Source organism: Borostomias antarcticus (genome assembly GCF_949987555.1).
Source record: "Borostomias antarcticus genome assembly, chromosome: 4".
NCBI lineage: Eukaryota > Metazoa > Chordata > Actinopteri > Stomiiformes > Stomiidae > Borostomias > Borostomias antarcticus.
In genome coordinates, this window is record NC_140237.1 from 24,639,499 (window position 1) to 24,659,498 (window position 20,000).

A 20,000-nucleotide genomic window follows, 5' to 3' on the forward strand; every position below is an offset into this window, starting at 1 on the left:
GCGGGTGGAGTTGGCTGTGCTGCACTGGAGGTGAGGGGACAAAGATCGTCCAGAGAAGAGGAGAGAGGAGATGATCAGTGGCAGTATCAGAGGGTAGGAGAGAGAAGGATTCAGGGGCGAGGAGGGCAGAGGTGACGGCAGAGGAAAGGTCAGTAGGGGAGAGCGAGCGGAGGTGGCTACGGGTAGTAACCATGTGGGTAGGAGGAGGAATTATGGGGGAAGAGGGGAGGGAGAGGGAGTAGGACATGAAATAGTGGTCAGAGAGATGGACGGGGGTGACAGAGAGGTTGGGGGTGGAGCAGTATCTAGTGAAGATAAGATCCAGCTGGTTGCCGGCTTTGTGAGTAGGAGGAGAAGAAGAGAGGTGAAGATCGAAGGAGGAGATGAGAGAGAGAAGAGGTTCCCATTTCTCACACTGGATGTTAAAGTCGCAAAGAAGGATGAGTGCGTAGCCATAGTCAGGGAAGTGATGTATCCTCAGGGAAGAGAGTATTTCCATTTTGGAGAAATAAGCAGGCCAGTACCACTGCCACGCCTCGCAGATCTGGGAAGTGTGGGAGAAGAGAAGAGTACACATCTGACACAGCTGTGGGTGTGGTAGTGTTCTCTGGTGTGACCCACATCTCGGTGAGAGGAAGAAAGTTGAGTACAAAATGTAGAACTGTGTACATAGACAGAACAAATATACATACAGTAGTACATTGTGCACCCATCACCATAGAACATACAGTAGAGACCTCTTAATTCCACATGGCCCATTTCAACAGCTAGTAGGTAGCTGTATCAGGTCACGTAAGGCCAGGGACATGTTCAGACAACTTCACAGCAAGGTGTGGTGACCTAATCACGTCAAGTATAGCAAGTGACACATCACCCTTTAATTGTAATTGGTCTGCTGCCCACTGGCCTCACCCCCATGACTGTATAGACCAGTCATAGTGGTACTCTGCCTAAATTAGTCAGCAAAATGAAAGCAGGGTCTGGAATCTGGATGGTTACTATTGACGTTATTCACACGGCGGCCATTTCTCTCTTACGTCACGCTCAGGGTGGGAGAATGCGGAAGTATCTATAGACCATATAGTTCGTTATAAAAATAACACTTCAAGATTCAAAATAGTCAAAAATGGATGGATACTTCCGCATTCTCCCACCCTGAGCGTGACATGACCGCCGTGTGAATAAGGTCAATACAAGTAATTAAACTGGACCCTGAAGGTCGTTTATTTGTTATGCATTGATACATCTAAACAAACGGTGGAGCTCATAAACACATGGTTTTGAATCCTGCCCTCGGCAAGCCCTTAACTGTATTACACTGTAATGTATGTAAAACACTGTGTAAACACTGTAATTGTCTGCACTGTATTTTGTATTTGCACAGTTTTTTGTACTGTTTCGTACTGTCAAACCACTGCTGTGCTCAGATGTATTGTGGCAGTGTAGGCAGTCCAGCAGGGACCAAAACTAACATGCCAACTGGGTAGGTCTCGCTGGGCTTGTCCTTGACTGGTTCAGGATGTATTTAACTGGCCTAAAGTGTTTCGTTGCCCTTGGTGACCACAGCTCAAAAAACAGAGATAACATGTGGGGTTCCACAAGGATCAATTCTAGGGCCCTTTTCAGTCTGTACATATTACCCACGCATACAAAACAACATGATGCCTGGTTCATGGCAACTTGATGCATGGCATGTTGTGCGTGTTTGTTATGCTGTCTGATTAATGATTAAAAGGATTAAAATGTTGTCAGAGTGCAACAATATTTATGTCTGTTATGTGATCTAGTTATCTGGTTCTCCTGGTTTCTGTTTCTCCAGGTTTCTGTTTCCTTGGTAACCAGGAGGTGTCCACAGAGAGGCTGGAGAGGGTGACTCAGATTTGTAATGAATCATAATTGTTACATTCAGGTGTTAGGTTTCTTATTTTATCTATTACACAGTTCCCAATGCATGCCAAGGCTTCAATATTTATCAAACTAATATTTGAATCCACAATGTAATCTGGCACACTCCAAAATAAACATTGTTTGTGGTGAGGTGAAATAAACTATACGCTAAAATTCAAATACCATGTATAAAGTATATTGGCATAATATGTGCCAAAATATATCTATTCAAGTACACTACATGTACAGTAAGTATAAAGTTGGATTGGTGTATGCATGGATACAGAAAAGACAGCAAAAAATAACATACATAGATACCAAGCCCTGTAATGGTACGTACACTCTATCGTTCCTAAACAAACATTTACTCCTTCAGACAACATCATGCCTACTTCTGGTGCAGGACATGGGAGATGTGGCCACCTCTTGTGGTTTGAAATCTCTGCATATTTTAGATTTTTATCAGAAGATAATGCAAAAGCAAACACCGGATAGGCCTTAAGTAAAGCTGAACACATTTTGAAATAACCTTAATAACTGGCAAAACAGGTAAGTGTTCAAGGCGAGTCCTCTCTGAGTCAAGATGGCTTATCTTCCATTTTCCATGTGTCAGCTGAGAAAACTATAGATGCTGATAAGAATATTGGGGTTTCCCAAGTGTCTTATTTGGAGAAATGTCTTCCTTGTTGCTCCTTGGTTCTGGGAAATCTCTGGCAACATTTATTCTTTAAAAAGAAAGAAAATTAATGTTGTCTTGTGGACAGGATAAGATAGATAACTGCTGCACTGAGTCCGGGCCAGTCATTTTGAGAAGGAAGAAAAGGGAGGAAGAGAAAGAAAGATGACAATTAAAAATATATTTAAAATCATGTGTCTCGAATCCACAGCACAATGACTAGACAACAAGGGAAATTCATGACCTTGTTGAGCTACCTGCCAAGTGAGAAGCCATAGATGGCAATTAAAATTAATGTAGTACATAGTGCTTTCCATAGGTGCACCAATAGTCTCTCTCTTTCATCTTTTAATTTAATCAATTATCAATATTTCAGTTTTGTCCTGGTTCAACTGGAGGAAGATCTGTGACATCCACACATTTATGTCAGCAATACATTATTTCAAGCGGTCAATTGATCTGTAGTCAAGGGGTGTCACAGAAATGTAGAGCTGGGTGTCATCTGCATAGCTGTGGTAGCTAATGTTGTTCCTTATCATGACATTGCGCAGGTGTAACATTTACAGACTGAAAAGTAAGGGCCCTAGAACTGATCCCTGTGGGACCCCACATGTCATCTCAATGTTCTTTGAGCTGTGGTCACCAAGGGCGACGAAAAACTCTCAGCCAGTTAAATATGTCCTGAACCAGTCAAGGACTGGCCCAGAGAGACCGACCCAGTTCTCAAGTCTTCTAACAAGGATATTATGATCTACTGTTTCAAACGCTGCACTCAGGTCCAGGAGGACAAGGACAGAGAGCTTTTTTGAGTCTGCATGTATTCTGAGGTTGTTAACAACCTTGACCAGCGCAGTCTCTGTGCTATAATGCTGGTGAAAACTTGACTGAAAAGTGTCCAAGATACAATTTGAAGCTAGGAGATCATTTAGCTGTTTGAATAAATTTGAATTTGAACTTGAAGAACTTGGTGGAAATAGGATCAAGGGAGCAGGTAGACCACTTACGTTGTGACACCACTTTGCTCAACATCTCTGTGTCAACTGGTGTAAATGAGTTCATAACCCTGCTCTGTAAAGGAAGAGGATCATCAATTAAAACATTTGCTCTAGACATGTTTATTGGCCTATAGAGGGCAACATTTATATCAATTGTTAAGAAAAGTGCCCTGAAATTGTTTTGATTTCAAGAGATCAATTTTGAGAAGTGATCTCTTCATGCATTTAATTATGGCCTTGTTAAAAGAGTAAAGATGTTCTTTGAGAATATTGCAGTGGACCTGCAGCTTGGTCTTCCTCTATGTGCGCTCAGCTCTCCTACACATTCTCTTAAGTTCATTTATCTCCTTATTCCTACGTAGAGCTTTTTGCTTAGTTACAACCTTTTTCAGTTTAATCGGTGTTACAGAGTCAAGGGCTGACCCAGTTTATCATTACAGATGGTTACTAAATCATTCACGTGAAGGCCCCACTTCCGGGGCCATTGCACTATTTGCATTCATCATTATTTTAAAATGATCAGCTGCGGCAGAGTTAAGATAGCGCTTCCTAACAAAGTGCTGACTGCCAATTTCAGCTTTGGGTATCAACACTGTAAAGAAAATACAGAAATGGTCACAGAGGTTAGGGTCACTAATAGAAGATACAAAAGTTTTAAGACCATTTGTGGTCAAGGGTGTGGCCTTGGTTGTGAGCGGGCCCAGTAACATGTTGACTAAAGTCCATGGAATTCAGGAGTTTAATGAAGTCCCTGGCCTCCCCTCATTGTCTACATGCAGATGAAAATCACCAGTGGTAATAATCTGATCATAGTTTGTGTGGATCATAGACAGGAGTTCTGAAAAATCTGCTAAGCTACATGGACATATTATATACCCAAATGTTCATTTGTTTCCCAGGATTCTTACGGTGTAAATATCTAAGCTGTCACATTTATATTTCTTGAGATAGAGCTATCTGAAGCCAGCCATGCTTTCCTCATGCCTGCTCTCTAGTGCTGGTGTGCAACGGTATCGGCGACTCCTGATTGGTCTAAATCTCATGCTACAAACGGACACACACAGACATACGTTTCATGTATAGCATTGGTCCCCAACCACCGGGCCACAGACCGGTACCTGGCCTCGGAAAGTATAGCCTAAAATGATTATTATTATTATTATTTTTGTGTGTGTGTGTGTGGGGGGGGGGGGGGGTAATACATTTATTACATTGAACTGCGTTCAGTCTGTTGGTCATTTTTTCACCAGTAACCACTATCTGTGAACCCCACAACAATTTACAGATTTGAACTTCCGACCTGGATCTTGAGCTAGCCACGTTTATATCAGTGTGTTGTTAGGCCTACTTAAACTTATTATTAGGCCTATAATAATAATAATAATAATAATAATAATAATAATAATAATAATAATAATAATAATAATAATAATAATAATAATAGGCTAATATGTGTTGACACCAAAATAATATGCATGTAACGTGTTTAAATCAGTGTGCTGTTGTTAGGTCTACTTAAACTTATGAAAAAGCACCTACACTACAATGTTATAGGCTCAGAAAAAAAAGCTACCCCCCGGGCCTCGGAAAATTTGGCTATATGAAACCGGTCCTCGGTGCAAAAAAGGTTGGGGACCCCTGATGTATAGAAGTGGCTGCACCACTTAAAAATCAACAAATGATTCTATTTACTGATGGCTAACAGGTAGATTGCACTGTTTGTCCCCCTCAAGTGTATGCATACGCAAATCAGGTAAACATTTCACTGTAGATGTTGTTCCTGCTGGCAAGACCATGTGTTTGCTGGAACTGATCACATAGCATATATGTGTATGAGATTTATAATGTGCATCTATTCTACTACGTATACAATAGTTCTAGCCAAATGTTCTGGAAAGTTCCTCTATTCTCCTGAAAGCCCTGTTCAGAGGTAAGCATAAAAGAAGTGCATCCGGTATACGGACATTTTAGGACATCCTCAGCTATCAGGAGTCAGGTTTCAGGACATAGGTCTGTGGCCTTCTAAGGACATTCTCAGATATCAGATATCAGATGTCAGGTATCATTTGTCAGATGTCAGGTATCATGTATCACAAGTCAGGTATCAGTTGTCAGAAAATCCTGGGAAACACTGCAGAGAAAGGGTTTGGACTGGCATAAAGGACGATACAGTACCAAATGTCCTGCTAGTATACATGCGTGCACAGAACCACAAAATGCATTCATGGACGGAGGTCTGTGCTCCCCGAGCACCATAACTAGTAATTACTATTTTATTTCTACACAGCCGTGGCCTCCCTGCCTCTCCAGCTGAGATAAGACTGATACGGGTGTATAACAGGTGTTATAGTGCTATCGGTGGAGGCTGATAGCTGTGCTCCTGGGTATTGTACTGTAAACTGATCTGTGTTTGACTAGCAGGAGGGGTGCAGACCAAAACTCCTTGATGCTGACAAACATGGGAGTCCGTAGGAAGTGTGACCGCAAACCCACGTCCGGGTAGGGAACGGCTGACACAACAATTACAGAGCAGGAGTATGAAAATATTTGTTGTGTGGTAATATGAAAACATTTGTTGTGCTGTATGTACGTCAGATCAGTGAGCCAGTTGAGTCTATGTTGGGGAAGCTACGTTTAAAAAAAGTTGCAACTAGACCAATTATTTCACATTGGAAAACAGTGAGCAACACTAAAGCTATCACTGGAGAAGATAGTTACACTAAAGGTTCTTTTGAGTTTGAGTAGTCCACTACACCACTATAATCATAACGTAATTGACAACTGCAATAACTACTGAAGTCTAAATCTAGTTAATTACTTAGCTGTAGTTCAACTGTTCGACACTATATGGGGCGGCTGTGGCTCAGGAGGTAGAGCGGTTTGTCCAATGATCGTAGGGTCCACATGTAGGGTCCTCCTGTCCACATGTCGAAGGGTCCTTGGGTAAGACGCTGAACCCCAAAATTGCTCCCAATAGCAGGCTAGCACCTGGCATGTAGGTGTAAGGAGGTGGAGGAGAGAAAGGAGGAATGGAACGTGAAGGGAGAGGTGGAAGGAGGTGTAGATGGTGTAGATGAAGGTGCAGATCTGGAGAGGTAGTGTGTACAGACTACCAAATCTGACCTTTATTTATTTGACCTTTATTTCAACCAGATAAAATCAATTGAGAACCAATCTCATTGACAATGATGACCTGAGCCATGGTGAAGAAAGAGCTCCATCTAGTGGCAAAAACAATCTACTCCATGTCTGTCAGAAACTTAAACTCATCGTCACTGTAAATGAGGGAAACCTCAGTGCCTTAGGAGTTATAGAAAATGTTTGAAATGAGATAAAAACTCTGAGTACACTTCATTTGGTCCAGAGATCTATATTCAGGAATCTTTATTGGTCATATCCACAAGATACAGGTACCATGTCCAATGAAATGCTTGTGCCTGCTGTTAACCCTAAATGGTAAATGGACTGCACTTATATAGCGCTTTTCCACCTTAGCGTCACTCAAAGCGCTTTACAATGACCTCTCATTCACCCATTCACACACCAATGGCGGTAGCTGCCATGAAAGGTGCCAACCTGCTCATTGGGAGCAATTTGGGGTTAGGTGTCTTGCTCAAAGACACTTCGACATGTGGACAGTCGGAGCTTGGATTCGAACCACTGACCCTTCGATCATTGAACGACCCACTCTACCAACTGAGCTACAGCCGCCCCAGAGTACCTAGAGTACTAACCTCGGGACATTTTCACCCATATGATTTTAATTTTTTAATTTTAATTGTGTTGCTGATGACCGAGGTGGGCGGGTCCTTGGGTACCTTCAGGCTGCTCTCTGGTGTCATTGAAGGTAGAAGTGTTCCCCTGCTGCAATCCCTGTTTTTTTCTACAGGCATGTGTTTGGGTGATTTTCACCTGATGTTAGTTTTGTTAATTCGTGGATTGTATCCGAGTTGTCAGTGATGCAGGGAGACTGTGCCTTCATCAGACAAGGCTCACATGTCCCAAGAATGTGTGGACCAAAGAACAAGTTCCCAGCTCCATTATTTATTTATTGATTGATTTTCTTGAGTTTTTTTGTTAACGATTCCCTAATTTTTCACTAATTTTACAGCTTTTTTTATAGGGTCCCCCCATGATACTTTTTTTTGTTTTTTTGTGACATTGTTCAGTGAAAAATGAAAGTAAAGTTCCTCAATTTGCCATGCATTGTTGTACTTATAATATATTTTGATGAGAAGTATTTTTAAGGGGTGTATTATATCGGGTAAAATATAACCGCCCTTACTGATGGTGTGTTATTAATTGCCGTTAGTACCAGGTTAAAGAGTGCTGGTCACCACCAGTTCAGAGAATGCTCATGTCAGATGTGGTGTTGGCCTACTTAAGTCATGGCTTATAGTCAAATAAGACCTTGTTAATGTTCGTCACATCAAGCTTCCAGCTAAAAGGACACTTCTGGGGTGTGAGGCAGAATGACACTAGATACACAAGAGGAAAAGTGACACATTCAACTTTATTTGGCAACACCCACAGAGCAGTTGATACATGGTTTAACCAGCAGTCAGAAGGCACAGAGAGGTCTGGCAATGATACAGCTACTAGCAGACTGGACCGGTGTAGCTGGCAGAATAACGATGAGCTACAACAGCAGTCTGTAGGGATGTAGCTAGCATATAGCGACGTAGCTAATGTAGCAGTCAGTAGGCATGTAGAGAATATAGCAAAGTAGCTAGCAGCCTGTACCAAACCAGAGAGAGACTGACTCTGGTGCGAGTGGTCTGCTCAAGCCCTGGTGTCCATTATAAAAAACACAGACTTAGTAAGGCACTCTATAAGGGCCCTTAAGGCTAGAGGGTTCATTGGCTGCAGGACATTCTGCTGTGCTACTTCAACGAGCACCTGCAGTGAGACCAAGGACAGCTTTGGTTAAGGCTAGGGAGCTGGGACACTGGGAGCTGGGACACTGGGAGCTGGGGGACTGGGAGCTGGGAGAACTGGGAGCTGGAGGACTGGGAGCTGGAGGACTGGGAGAACTGGGAGGGCCTGAGGATGGGGGGACTATGCATTGTCTCTCAAGTGGTTTATTGGCAGATATACGCACACATCTCCTCGTAAGAAGTTCTATCTGGTTGTAGAGAAGGCCAGTCTGAGGATCCAGGGTCAACTCAGACCAGACCAGGTTCCACTCAGACCAGACCAGGTTCCACTCAGACCAGACCAGAGCCCCGCTGGTCACAGCTCCTCTCCAGTCCAACTCTGCTAGAGGCCGCCTCTTCAACATCGAGGCAAGACACTTTCCCAGTTCTACAGTCCCCTCTAGCCGGAAACTCGGCCGCAAACACCGGGTGCGTGCAGCACACCAGGACGTACAAGGCAGGTTTTAAAGCAGTGAAATATTAGTAAGTAAAGCTGAGTGAAAAAAAAAAGGTTTGATATACATTTATAATATGACAAATATAAAAAAGAATTTACACTGTACATTGCATCAATTAAAAACTATCATACGTGAGAAAACAGACAATTGGGGGGGGGGGGGGGTTGGAGGTGCATATGATTTGTTGTTTGTTATCCAACATGGTGTCTTCACATGGGGTTGTGAGGGGGGTGGTAGATGACTAGAACTGTTCAGAGAGCAGATCACAGAGTCTCTGGGACACGGTGTCTCTGCTGGTCCGCAGTGTCAGACGGTACATCTGGTAGAGAGGGAGAGAGAGAGAGAGGGAGAGAGAGAGAGAGGGGGGGGGGGGGGAGAGGTCAAAGGGAGAGATAGGCCTGGGCCAGGGTGTGGGCCTACATCTTCTTGTGTGTTGGGTGTGTGCCGGATGTGTGTTGGTTAGGGAGGGGTGGTGGGGCTACCTCCACCTGTGTGTTGGGTGTGTGTCGGGTGTGTGTTGGGTGTGTGTCGGGTGTGTGTTGGGTGTGTGTTGTGTAGGGAGGGGTGTGTGTCGGGTGTGTGTTGGGTAGGGAGGGGTGTGTGTTGGGTGTGTGTTGGGTAGGCAGGGGTGTGTGTCGGTTGTGTGATGGGTAGTGAGGGGTGTGTGTTGGGTAGGGAAGGGTGTGTGTTGGGGAGGGAGGGTTGGTGGGTCTACTGTACCTCAGCCTGTGTGTTGGGCTCCAGTCGGAGCAGACAGCCGACCTGGGTGGTCTTGGTGTGGATCACTCCAGCTCCCACGAAATTAGAGGGGTTAGGGTCCACTCTGTCTAGCAGAGCGGCACCAAACCCAATGATCTGGAGGACAGGACACGACCAATCAAACACCAGGACCGACACGACGCTACCAATCAGACACCAGGACAGATCTGACACCACTAACATACGATTAATGGGAGCCGGCTCAAACCTGGCCCTTCCTCCTACAGGCAAACCTAGCTCTGGACCCAGGACAGCTCACCTTGGCTTTGGTGACCTCTGTGTCCATCGAATGTTTGGCTTTGAAAATCTTCTGGACCTCCTGCTGGGGGCTGGGGGACCGAGGGACAGACAGGTGGATAAAACCAGAGACAGTGACACAGAGACGTTAGACAGAGATGACATGAGGGTCTAAAAGCTGACTGAGTGAGCTACTGTATGTGTGGACGGAGGAGCAGTCACACACACACACACACACACACACACACACACACACACACACACACACACACACACACACACACACACACACACACACCTCTCTCTCACACTCACTCAGTCTCTCACACACAAACACACACACGGTGAGCTTCGTCTTTGAAATCGAGAGTTTAACATGTTTTTGAATGATTTTTCAAGATGCCCATCCACATCCATTGTATGACCAAAACGGTGGTAGAGCAATTATCACTTTCTCAAAAGTGCTAGTTTTGTCAACGTTTTGATCTGAACCATTGTATATGATCATAAGTAACCTTAAAACAGGGCTAAACATGCATTTCCCCTTTACTACTCCTTTAAATACAATTAATATTTTAGCAAAGTAGGCTTGTTTTATTCCCACCCCATTACCTGCCTGTCTGAGGTGTGAAAAGCTCAAAATCTTTGAAGGGGGATTTCTCAAAAAGCTGACTTTAGATCTACCAACATTCAAATGAGCATATCTTCTTCAGCTATTGTCAGATAGCTGTAAACACAGATGAGAATTGACCTTACTTAACATGAGGCACGAAACATCAGCTCCTGTCACATTTACATACTACTTACTGTATGTGTGTTTATGAGCCCTAAGCCATGAGCCATAGCTTGCTTTAGACAGTATAACGTAGGCTTAACTCTGTAGTTTGAAGATGCATCGAATATTAAATATTGATCTAAGTCTTTAGATCAATATTTAAGTATGTCTGTGTGTGTGAGTGTCTGGGTCGGCTAATCCTAGTGAATACATACAATATGTCATGCCTGAGATGGAGAGTGTAACAGGGTTCTGTGGGAGCATAACCTACGCTCCAAGCTGTTTCCAACGCTGGAAGAAGTCCTGTGACGTCATCTCGGTGGGCTGCAGGAACTTGTTGAGAGTGATGGGGAGTTTCACCGCCATGTTTTGGAGCGTCCCCCCATACCTGGGGGAGGCAGACATACATGGAGGACGATTAATTGGTTAAAAACTCACCCCTCTGTATAAATATCGCCCACCCATGGCATCAAATCGCTAGCGTTTCGGTGGCGTAGCTGGCTAAAACGGTGGTTATGGGACCGCTTTCACACACCACACACACACGCACACGCACGCACACACACACACACACACACACACACACACACACACACACACGCACACGCACACGCACACACACACATTAGCAGGCTTGAACCACTAACATACCACCAAAAGATTGAGTGAGGAGTGTTTATTACCTGAACTGGATGTTGAGCACGGGCGCCTCAACGAAGTCAGACAGGCACTCGATGTTGAGGGTCTGCTGGAGCTGGGCCCCCCCCTCCACTGTGGGGTCGGCAGGCTTAGCATGGACATTCAGCTGTGAGGAGGGGGTGTTAAGGACACACACACACCTCCCAGATACACACACTGCCTATGTGCGTTATGCAACACGATTTTGAAATCGGTTAGGAAAACTTCTGGATTTCACACATCAAAACCCCGTTTTCAGACTTCCTGTAGGCGGGGCCTATGGTCAAGGGAACGCTGACGCACGCACCTTAGCCATGTCCACACCTGGCACTCAACCTACACACACCTACCAAAACACACCTTAAACTACCTACACACACCCCACAATACACACACACACACCCTTGCACATGAGTCACTCACTACCCGGTTACGGTCATGGAGGATATGAGAGGCCAGGGCGTCCGGGAACACCACGGAGGCAGAGAAAGTCAGGAACTGGGTAGAGGTCTTGTTGCCAAAGAACACGTACATCCGACCTGGAGGAGAGACAGGAGAGGGGGGGAGGGCAAGGAGGAGAGGGGGAGAGGGGGAGGAGGAGAGGGAGGAGAGACAGGAGAAGAGAAGAGAGACAGGAGAGGAGAGACGAGGGAGAAGAATGGTCAGTTATCATTATTGTTGGACTATAGTTTGAGAGGTATGGTGTGCTGAGGAGAGAAGAGAGAGAAAAGGAGAGAGAGAAAAGGAGAGAGAGAAAGAGAGAGAGAAAAAGAGAGAGAACGAGAGAGGCCGGCCTCTTACTTACCCAGGTTCTGTCTGTATTCAGACTTCAGGCCGATCTGCAGCAGCTGGTTCTCGTAGAGCACCCCGTTGTTCTTACACACGAACCTGGGGGAACAGGAGCTGAGGTCAACCCCTCCCACCTCCTCCACCTGAGGTCAACCCCTCCCACCTCCTCCACCTGAGGTCAACCCCTCCCACCTCCTCCACCTGAGGTCAACCCCTCCCACCTCCTCCACCTGAGGTCAACCCCACCCACCTCCTCCACCTGAGGTCAACCCCACCCACCTCCTCCACCTGAGGTCAACCCCACCCACCTCCTCCACCTGAGGTCAACCCCACCCACCTCCTCCACCTGAGGTCAACCCCACCCACCTCCTCCACCTGAGGTCAACCCCTCCCACCTCCACCTGTGCTGTGACCCTATTGGAGCGGAGATGCTCTGCTGTATCATGTCAAACTGCGTTGTGTTGCGGTGTACCATGCTGGGGTCTGATACCTAGTGTTGTGTTGTAGTGTACCGGGGTGTGGTCTGATACTTAGTGTTGTGTTGTGTTGTGTAGTGTAGTGTTACAGTGTGTCTCTCTCTCTCTCTCACCTGGAGAAGTTGTCGTCGGCTACCGGCACGGCGGGGGGCTCTCCGCTGGCGTGGTCGAGGGCGGGGCTCTCAGAGAAGACGTCCACTAGGAGACTGGCGCCTGTGGCGGGGGCAGGGCTAGCCAGGCCCAGCAGGTCTGTGGAGGTGGCGGGGGACACCTGAGGGGGGATGGTGGAGGGGGGGGGCATGACTACAGGTAGCACTACCAGGAGATCTGTGCCTGTGAGATGAGCCATGACTCCAGTGGGTGTGTGTACCGCGCCCGTCTGACCGGCACCACAGCTGTCCAGAACACGGCACGACTTAATCACCAACAGGACAAACACTAAGAGCTCTAGAGACACACACACACACGCAAATGCGGACACATGCTCACACACACACACACACACACACACACACACACACACAGACACACTCACATGCGCACACACACACGCACACACTACATTCACAATCAACTACGTCAACAGAGGAGAGGCTTAGGAGGAGCAGTACTAGTTAGTATGTCATACAGTGGCACTAGTTACTGTAGTATGCTTTAGTTTTACTGCACTAGTTAGTATTCTTTACTTATACTGTACTAGTTAACTAGTTAGTATGGTTTAGTAGTTAACTAGCTAGTATGGTTTAGTAGTTAACTAGTTAGTATGGTTTAGTGGTACTTGGTTGGTTAACCAGTAAGGAGAGTGGCACTTTAGGTTATTATATATCATTCCGTCATGGTTCAGTTGCACAGCAGACATGCGGCACACAGAGAACCTGAAAGAGTGGCCCAGCAGAGTACATCATGGGAGCAGCAGGCACCTGGGGCATGAGAGGGGAGAGGGAGGAGAGGGGAGAGAGGGAGGAGAAGGGAGAGAGGGGGGAGATGGGGGAGAGGGGGGAGAGCATGGGCTGCAGATAGGAGGAGGAGGAGGAGCAGGAGGAGGAGACTGGGCGGGGCCGGTTGGTGGGAGGAGCCGGGCCCGGGGTCAAGAGGTCAGCGACAGACGAAGGAGAAGAGGGCTGATGGCCAGAGGACGAGATGCACAGTCGACAGACGATAGTGGAGAGAGTTAACAGAGTAGACAGACAATAGAGTAGAGGGTAAACAATAGACAGCCCGCAGGAGACAGTGGATAGCAGATAGTGAACAATAGAGAACAGAAGAAGACAGTACTTGATAAACAGTGAACCGTAGCCATATGCTGTATAGAACAGCATGTTGAACAGCAGCTAGTAGAAGCTAGGCAGCACCCTGGCAGTGTTCTTTTGGTGATGATAGTAGATGGTATATGATATAGAACAGCTATATAGCAAGTAGGGTTGCAAAAATCTGGGAATATTCACAAACTTCCCATGGAAATTAACAGGTATTTATGGGAATGGGAATTAACAGGAATAAACTGGAAAACAGAATGTATTCCTGTTAATTCCTATAGATGTTCAGTTTATTCCCAAGAATTCCCATTACTTCCCATAAATTCCCGTTGGGAAAGTTTGTCAATACTCCTGGAATTTTGCCACATAGCAGCTGATCTAACAGCTGACAGTCCAGTGGACAGCAGATGTAGCGCCGTGGCAGATACTTCGTTGGAAAGCAGCCGGTACCTTGGCGACGGTGGCGTTGGCGGTGGCGTTGGTGCCGTGCTCCGCCCCTCCGTTCACGTTGGCGCCGCGTTCCCTCCGCTGGTCCTCCAGGTCCGGCAGAGACACGCCCGGACCCTTCTTCCTCTTCAGCTTGGCCAGGATGGACGACTCTCGCTCCGGGAACGGGGGCATCTCCTCCAGGACCGTAGCCTGGGGGCGGCGGAGGGGGGTGAAAGGTGAAAGGTGAGAGAGGTGAACGGAGCGAGGGAAGAGAGGGTGAGCGGAGGTGGGGCGCGTGCTGACCAGGATGTCGGTGCTGGCGATGCAGCTGAGGCGGAGGTACTCCACGGCGCGCTGCTGCAGCTCAACGTCGGCGTTGCGGAGCTGGCTGTCGGACTTCAGCACCTCCTGGATGGTGCCCTTCACCTCGGGGAACAGGTTGATGAACTTGATGTAGGCGGAGAGCAGCAGGGCGCGCGTCGGCACCGAGCACAGGTGGAACTTAGAGTGGAGCAGGTCGAACTGGACCAGAGGGCTGGGGAGGGAGGGAGGGAGAGGGAGGAAGAGGGAGGGGGTGAGGGAGGAAGAGGGAGGGGGTGAGGGAGAGAGAGAGGGGGGGGGGGGAGTGAGAGAAAGGGAGTGAGAGAGAGATGGAGGGAGAGAGAGTGAGTGAGAGAGGGAGAGATGGAGGGAGAGAGAGAGGGAGAAAGAGAGGGGGAGGGAGAGAGAGAGACAAGGTTGAACTACACCAGGCACAGAGGATGCTCTTTGCACGCACGCACGCCTGCACGCACGCCTGCACGCACGCACGCACGCACGCACGCACGCACGCACGCACGCACGCACGCACACACACACACACACACACAAACACACAGGACCACTCACCTAGACCTGGCATCTCCAGCGATCAGGTTGCCAAACTCGCCCAGGATGTACCCCCCAACCTTTACCAGGTTCTCATGGCAGGCGGGGGCCTGCAGGGCCTGGGGGGGGGGTAAACAGCTCATCATCATCAATATCATCACCACCATCATCATCATCATCACCATCATCATCATCACCTTCATCATCATCATCATCACCACCATCATCATCCTCATCACCTTCAACATCATCATCATCATCACCATCATCATCATCACCTTCAACATCATCATCACCTTCATCATGACTACACATGTGGAAGTGATAGAGTGCATAAGTGGAAGCAGGAAGAGAAAACCTCAATAGAACCCTAAATCAGAAAGAATATGAACGGTAGTGAACGGCCAGAGACAAATCATTTCTTGATCCAGTTTGCCATGACTTGTGCCATGATTTTCCAAAATAAGGTCCTTCCTACTTCCGCTTGAGCACTCTGTAGACGAGTGGGCGTGGCGGCGGCGTCACGCGGTCTGACCTGGAAGACGGTTTTGGCGGCGTAGCCCTGCACGTCGTCCCGGTTGATGACGATCTGGATGACGCGGTACCACACCTCCTCGCTGACGTAGTCGCCCGCCATGCGGATCAGGCTCAGGATGGTGTCCACGTACCAGGTGTAGTCCACCGCGTACTTCTCCGCCAAGATGGCCACCTTCAGCACCTGGGGACGAGACACTGAGGGTCAACGCTGGAAATGTTCTTTATATACCTGCAGGCTTATATATATAGGTGTGTGTGTGTGTGTGTGTGTATTAGCCTGTCTTCAGCCCCTGAATCACAAGCCCACTTTAATTTTAAAAAATGCGATTCAGCATCTGGTGTTGCTCTCGACCAACGTGATTTCTTGATTCTAATTCCAGCCAGGCCAATCAGCGTCCTTTGAATGTGATGATGGAATTAAACTGTGCAATGTGATTGGTTAGGGGTTTAACTAATCGCCGAGGACTCTTGGCTACGCCCATCTGGGAAAACGACTGCAATAGGAGCTTGTTCAGTCTGAATATATATATATATATATATATATATATATATATATATATATATATATATATATACAGTACATACATACATACAGTTGCCTTACACCGACTTGATTATTCTTAATCACTTCATTATTCAGTCATATAATATATATACATTTGTTTGTAGATATATATATATATATACGAATGGGTGTTACATATAAATTAGCTCTTCTATCTACCCTCTTATTTTACAAAGGGTACCCTTTTCAACTGTAAAGATGCTCTATGTCCACATAGCAGATAGATATAGATATACCACATACTGTAGATGGGGCTTGGGTGGAACACGTCGGATGCCGGGTGGAACGACTGGACACTGTACGTGGTTGGATAGGAGCGTTCTACAGGCTGTAAAGTAGGCTACATGCTCGTATAGTAAATCAAAATGTTTGGATGCGTGGCTGGGTGCAGGTGTGTTGGAGTCTCTCCCCGGGGGTGTACATGGTGTACTACTGCTGGAGTCTCTCCCCGGGGGTGTACATGGTGTACTACTGCTGGAGTCTCTCTCCGGGGGTGTACATGGTGTACTACTGCTGCTGGGGGGGTGCAGGGTGGGGGGGGGGACTCACTATCTCCTCCCGGATGGAGTAGTCAGCTGTCTCCAGGTAACTCAGCATCTCAGCGACGATCTGCTTGGAGTTGCTCCGGTCACACATGGCGTACAGCAGGTCCACCGCCCGCTGGCGCACGCTGACGTCTCTCTCTGTCTGCAACACACACGTTAACGTGAATAACACACACATACACACACACGCATGCGCACACACGCATGCGCACACACACACACACATACGCACACACACACGTGCGCACACACACACACACACACACACACACATACATACACACACACACACACACACACACATACATACGCACACACACACACACACACGCATGCACACACATTAACATGAACACACACATACATACACATACAGACGCACACGCACACACATTAACATGAATAATACACACACACACTAAAATTAATGACACAAACACACACACATTAACATTAATGACACACACACATACACACACACATTAACATGAATAACACACATGCGCACACACACACACACACACACACGTTAACAGAAAAAATGTACACACAGCTGCCTGCACACCTCTCACCTCTGTGAGTGAGCCTACCTTCAGGGCACTGATGACCGTCTCGATGTGGGTCTTGACGGCCTCGTGGGAGAACTCGGAGCTGGCCAGCGTGCACATGCTCTCCAGGGCCAGGTAGCGCAGGTTGGTCTCCCGGTGCTGCAGGAACTGGCCCAGCTGGTTACACGCCCGCACCAGCAGGGTGGGCTCACTGGGGGGGGGGGGGGGGGGGGGGGCACATGTTGGTTGACTCAAGTACAGCAGTGAGTGTGTGCATGTAGATTAGATTAGACGGATGGATGAATAGATAGATAGATAGATAGATAGATAGATAGATAGATAGATAGATAGATAGATAGATAGATGGATAGATGGATAGATGGATAGATGGATAGATAGATGGATAGTTGGATGGATGGATAGATATAAATAGATAGATAGATATAAATAGATAGATAGATAGATAGATACTTTATTCTATATGTCCTGTATGCCATATGTGTGTGTGTGTGCGTGTGTGTGTGTGGGAGCGTGTCAGCTGACCTGTCGTGGTGGATGATGAGGCTGATGGCCTCGAACAGCACGGCGTTCTTGGCGTTGGAGTGCTGCACCTTCTTGGACTTGGGCGGCTCCTGGGCCTTGTTCAGGATGGTCTCCAGGCACTCCACCAGACGGCCCCGAATCGCCGCGTCCTCTGGGCGCCGGCGGAGGGAGGGGCAGGGTTAGGGTCACGCGCTCAGATCACGCCAGGGCCCAGGGTAACCCGGGGTGAGACTCAGATTGAGTGAGAGTAGCTGGTGAGACTCCTCAAAGGAGCGGAACCCTGGTTCTAATCCCGCCCTGGGCGTGCCGAAATGGATGGGTTGCACCAGCGCACACACTCACTCGCACGCACGCACGCACGCACACACACACACACAGGGTTCCTTACCAGGCGGTGGGTAGCACTGGAGCAGCCTGAGGAGTTTGACTGACAGCCACGGAGCTGCTACGAAGTAGTAGGTGTAGTCCTGCAGGTCTGTGGACGCCGACGTCACGATCTGGCACACAACAGCCACACGGTTTTATGATCAAAAAAGGCGACTCGGAAATCCTGTTGGACAATCTAATTTGGAAGGTTGGGAATGATCGCAAGTTTATGACAGAAGGTATAATTAAATGAATTGTTAAAGGTATAATTAGTAGGATTTGTCAGTTGTGTTTTGTAAACAACATTCAAACGTCTCCATTCCTCTCTGCTCCTTCCACGCTCCTCCCCCTGACCGCGGTTGCCAGGTCATCTACAAGTCAGTCTGACATCTACAAGTCAGTGAGAAATGAACCACCTCCCACGCACTAATAACAGAAAGAGCTCAATTGATCCACAAACACACATAGGCCTTTCTCCCGTAGCACAAAGCCAGCGCGCAGTAGTCCACTTTAGTTAAAATGATCTTCGCCAGGAAAAGCCATTCAAAGTAGACTAGTTCACTAGTTCACTTCATACCGGCAGCATTTTGACTTCTTTGACTTGACAAAACCCATAGAGGGTACCTACAAATACAAGCCAGTTGGAGAGCTAGCAAGCTGACGAGAACGAACACTATCAGTGGTAAATATAGAGCTCTTCCTCCCATCCTCAGTGGGTCTATCAGGGGAAACCTCTTTCTATCGGGAGAGTGCACATTGGCACGACATCAGCTAGCCTAACTAGCTAACTTAGCTGGCTGGCTTGCTATCAGTGTTAGCCAGCTAGTTAACAATATAGCCCCCTGCATTTAGCTAGTAAGAGCGTCTTACCAGTCTAAGAGAAAACAAGCCAACTCTGCATCATTCTTCATCCCCATCCTCTGCTTCAACGGGTGAACGCCAATCCCAGATTCACTCTCGTTTTTGACCAAGCTTTGTCAGCTTGCCGTTTTGCCTCGCTATAATTTGGCATTTTAGGTTCTGCTTCCGCCATTATCTTAGCTTCTCACTTTGATTCAGTTGGAGTGCGCTCTCCACAGATATGGCAACTTATGTATTGAGGGCTCAACCACCTGCGTTGTTGGTTGAGGGGTACCTCCACCCCACCTCCCCCTATCACATCATCACACATTATAGTGAGGCTTAAGTGATCATTGAGAGGGATTATTTTTGTATGACTTTTTTGGGGAAAATCCTAAGATACTACTAAGTATACCTTTAACAAAATGGCTGAGTGTGGAGATAGAGAGCAGCCTACAGTCAGGCAGGCAGGCAGGCAGGCAGGCAGGCAGGCAAACAGACACAGACAGGCAGACAGACAGACAGACAGACAGACAGACAGACAGACAGACAGACAGACAGACAGACAGACAGACAGACAGGCAGACAGTCAGTCAGACAGGCAGGCAGGCAGGCAGGCAGACAGACAGACAGTCAGTCAGTCAGTCAGTCAGTCAGACAGGCAGGCAGACAGGACAGACAGACAGACAGACAGACAGACAGACAGACAGACAGACAGACAGACAGACAGACAGACAGACAGACAGACAGGCAGACAGACAGGCCGACAGACAGACAGACTGCAATACTGTAGGTCACACCCCTACCCTGCTGAGTCTGGCGACAGCCAATGAGACGGAGGTCTTGAAGTCGTCAGGG

At 47.4% G+C, this 20,000-nt stretch overlaps 1 protein-coding gene across 1 annotated transcript in view; it reads right to left on the reverse strand.

The window, feature by feature from the left end:
- Nucleotides 1-8,090: 8,090 nt before the first annotated feature.
- Nucleotides 8,091-20,000, reverse strand: part of LOC311307753 (AP-2 complex subunit alpha-2) — an 18,935-nt gene continuing 7,025 nt past the window's right edge. The window contains exons 6-22 of the mRNA XM_084436617.1: nt 19,949-20,000; nt 18,325-18,433; nt 17,937-18,087; nt 17,436-17,604; nt 16,850-16,987; nt 15,734-15,916; nt 15,220-15,317; nt 14,635-14,866; nt 14,353-14,541; nt 12,760-12,917; nt 12,187-12,269; nt 11,830-11,920; nt 11,387-11,509; nt 10,975-11,091; nt 9,951-10,020; nt 9,653-9,787; nt 8,091-9,251 (exon numbers count right to left, since the gene is read on the reverse strand). The exon at nt 19,949-20,000 is cut by the window's right edge and continues 50 nt beyond it. Of these exons, the coding sequence (XP_084292743.1) occupies nt 9,174-9,251; nt 9,653-9,787; nt 9,951-10,020; nt 10,975-11,091; nt 11,387-11,509; nt 11,830-11,920; nt 12,187-12,269; nt 12,760-12,917; nt 14,353-14,541; nt 14,635-14,866; nt 15,220-15,317; nt 15,734-15,916; nt 16,850-16,987; nt 17,436-17,604; nt 17,937-18,087; nt 18,325-18,433; nt 19,949-20,000 (2,176 nt within the window). The 3' untranslated portion in view covers nt 8,091-9,173. The remainder of the gene's footprint in view (nt 9,252-9,652; nt 9,788-9,950; nt 10,021-10,974; nt 11,092-11,386; nt 11,510-11,829; nt 11,921-12,186; nt 12,270-12,759; nt 12,918-14,352; nt 14,542-14,634; nt 14,867-15,219; nt 15,318-15,733; nt 15,917-16,849; nt 16,988-17,435; nt 17,605-17,936; nt 18,088-18,324; nt 18,434-19,948) is intronic.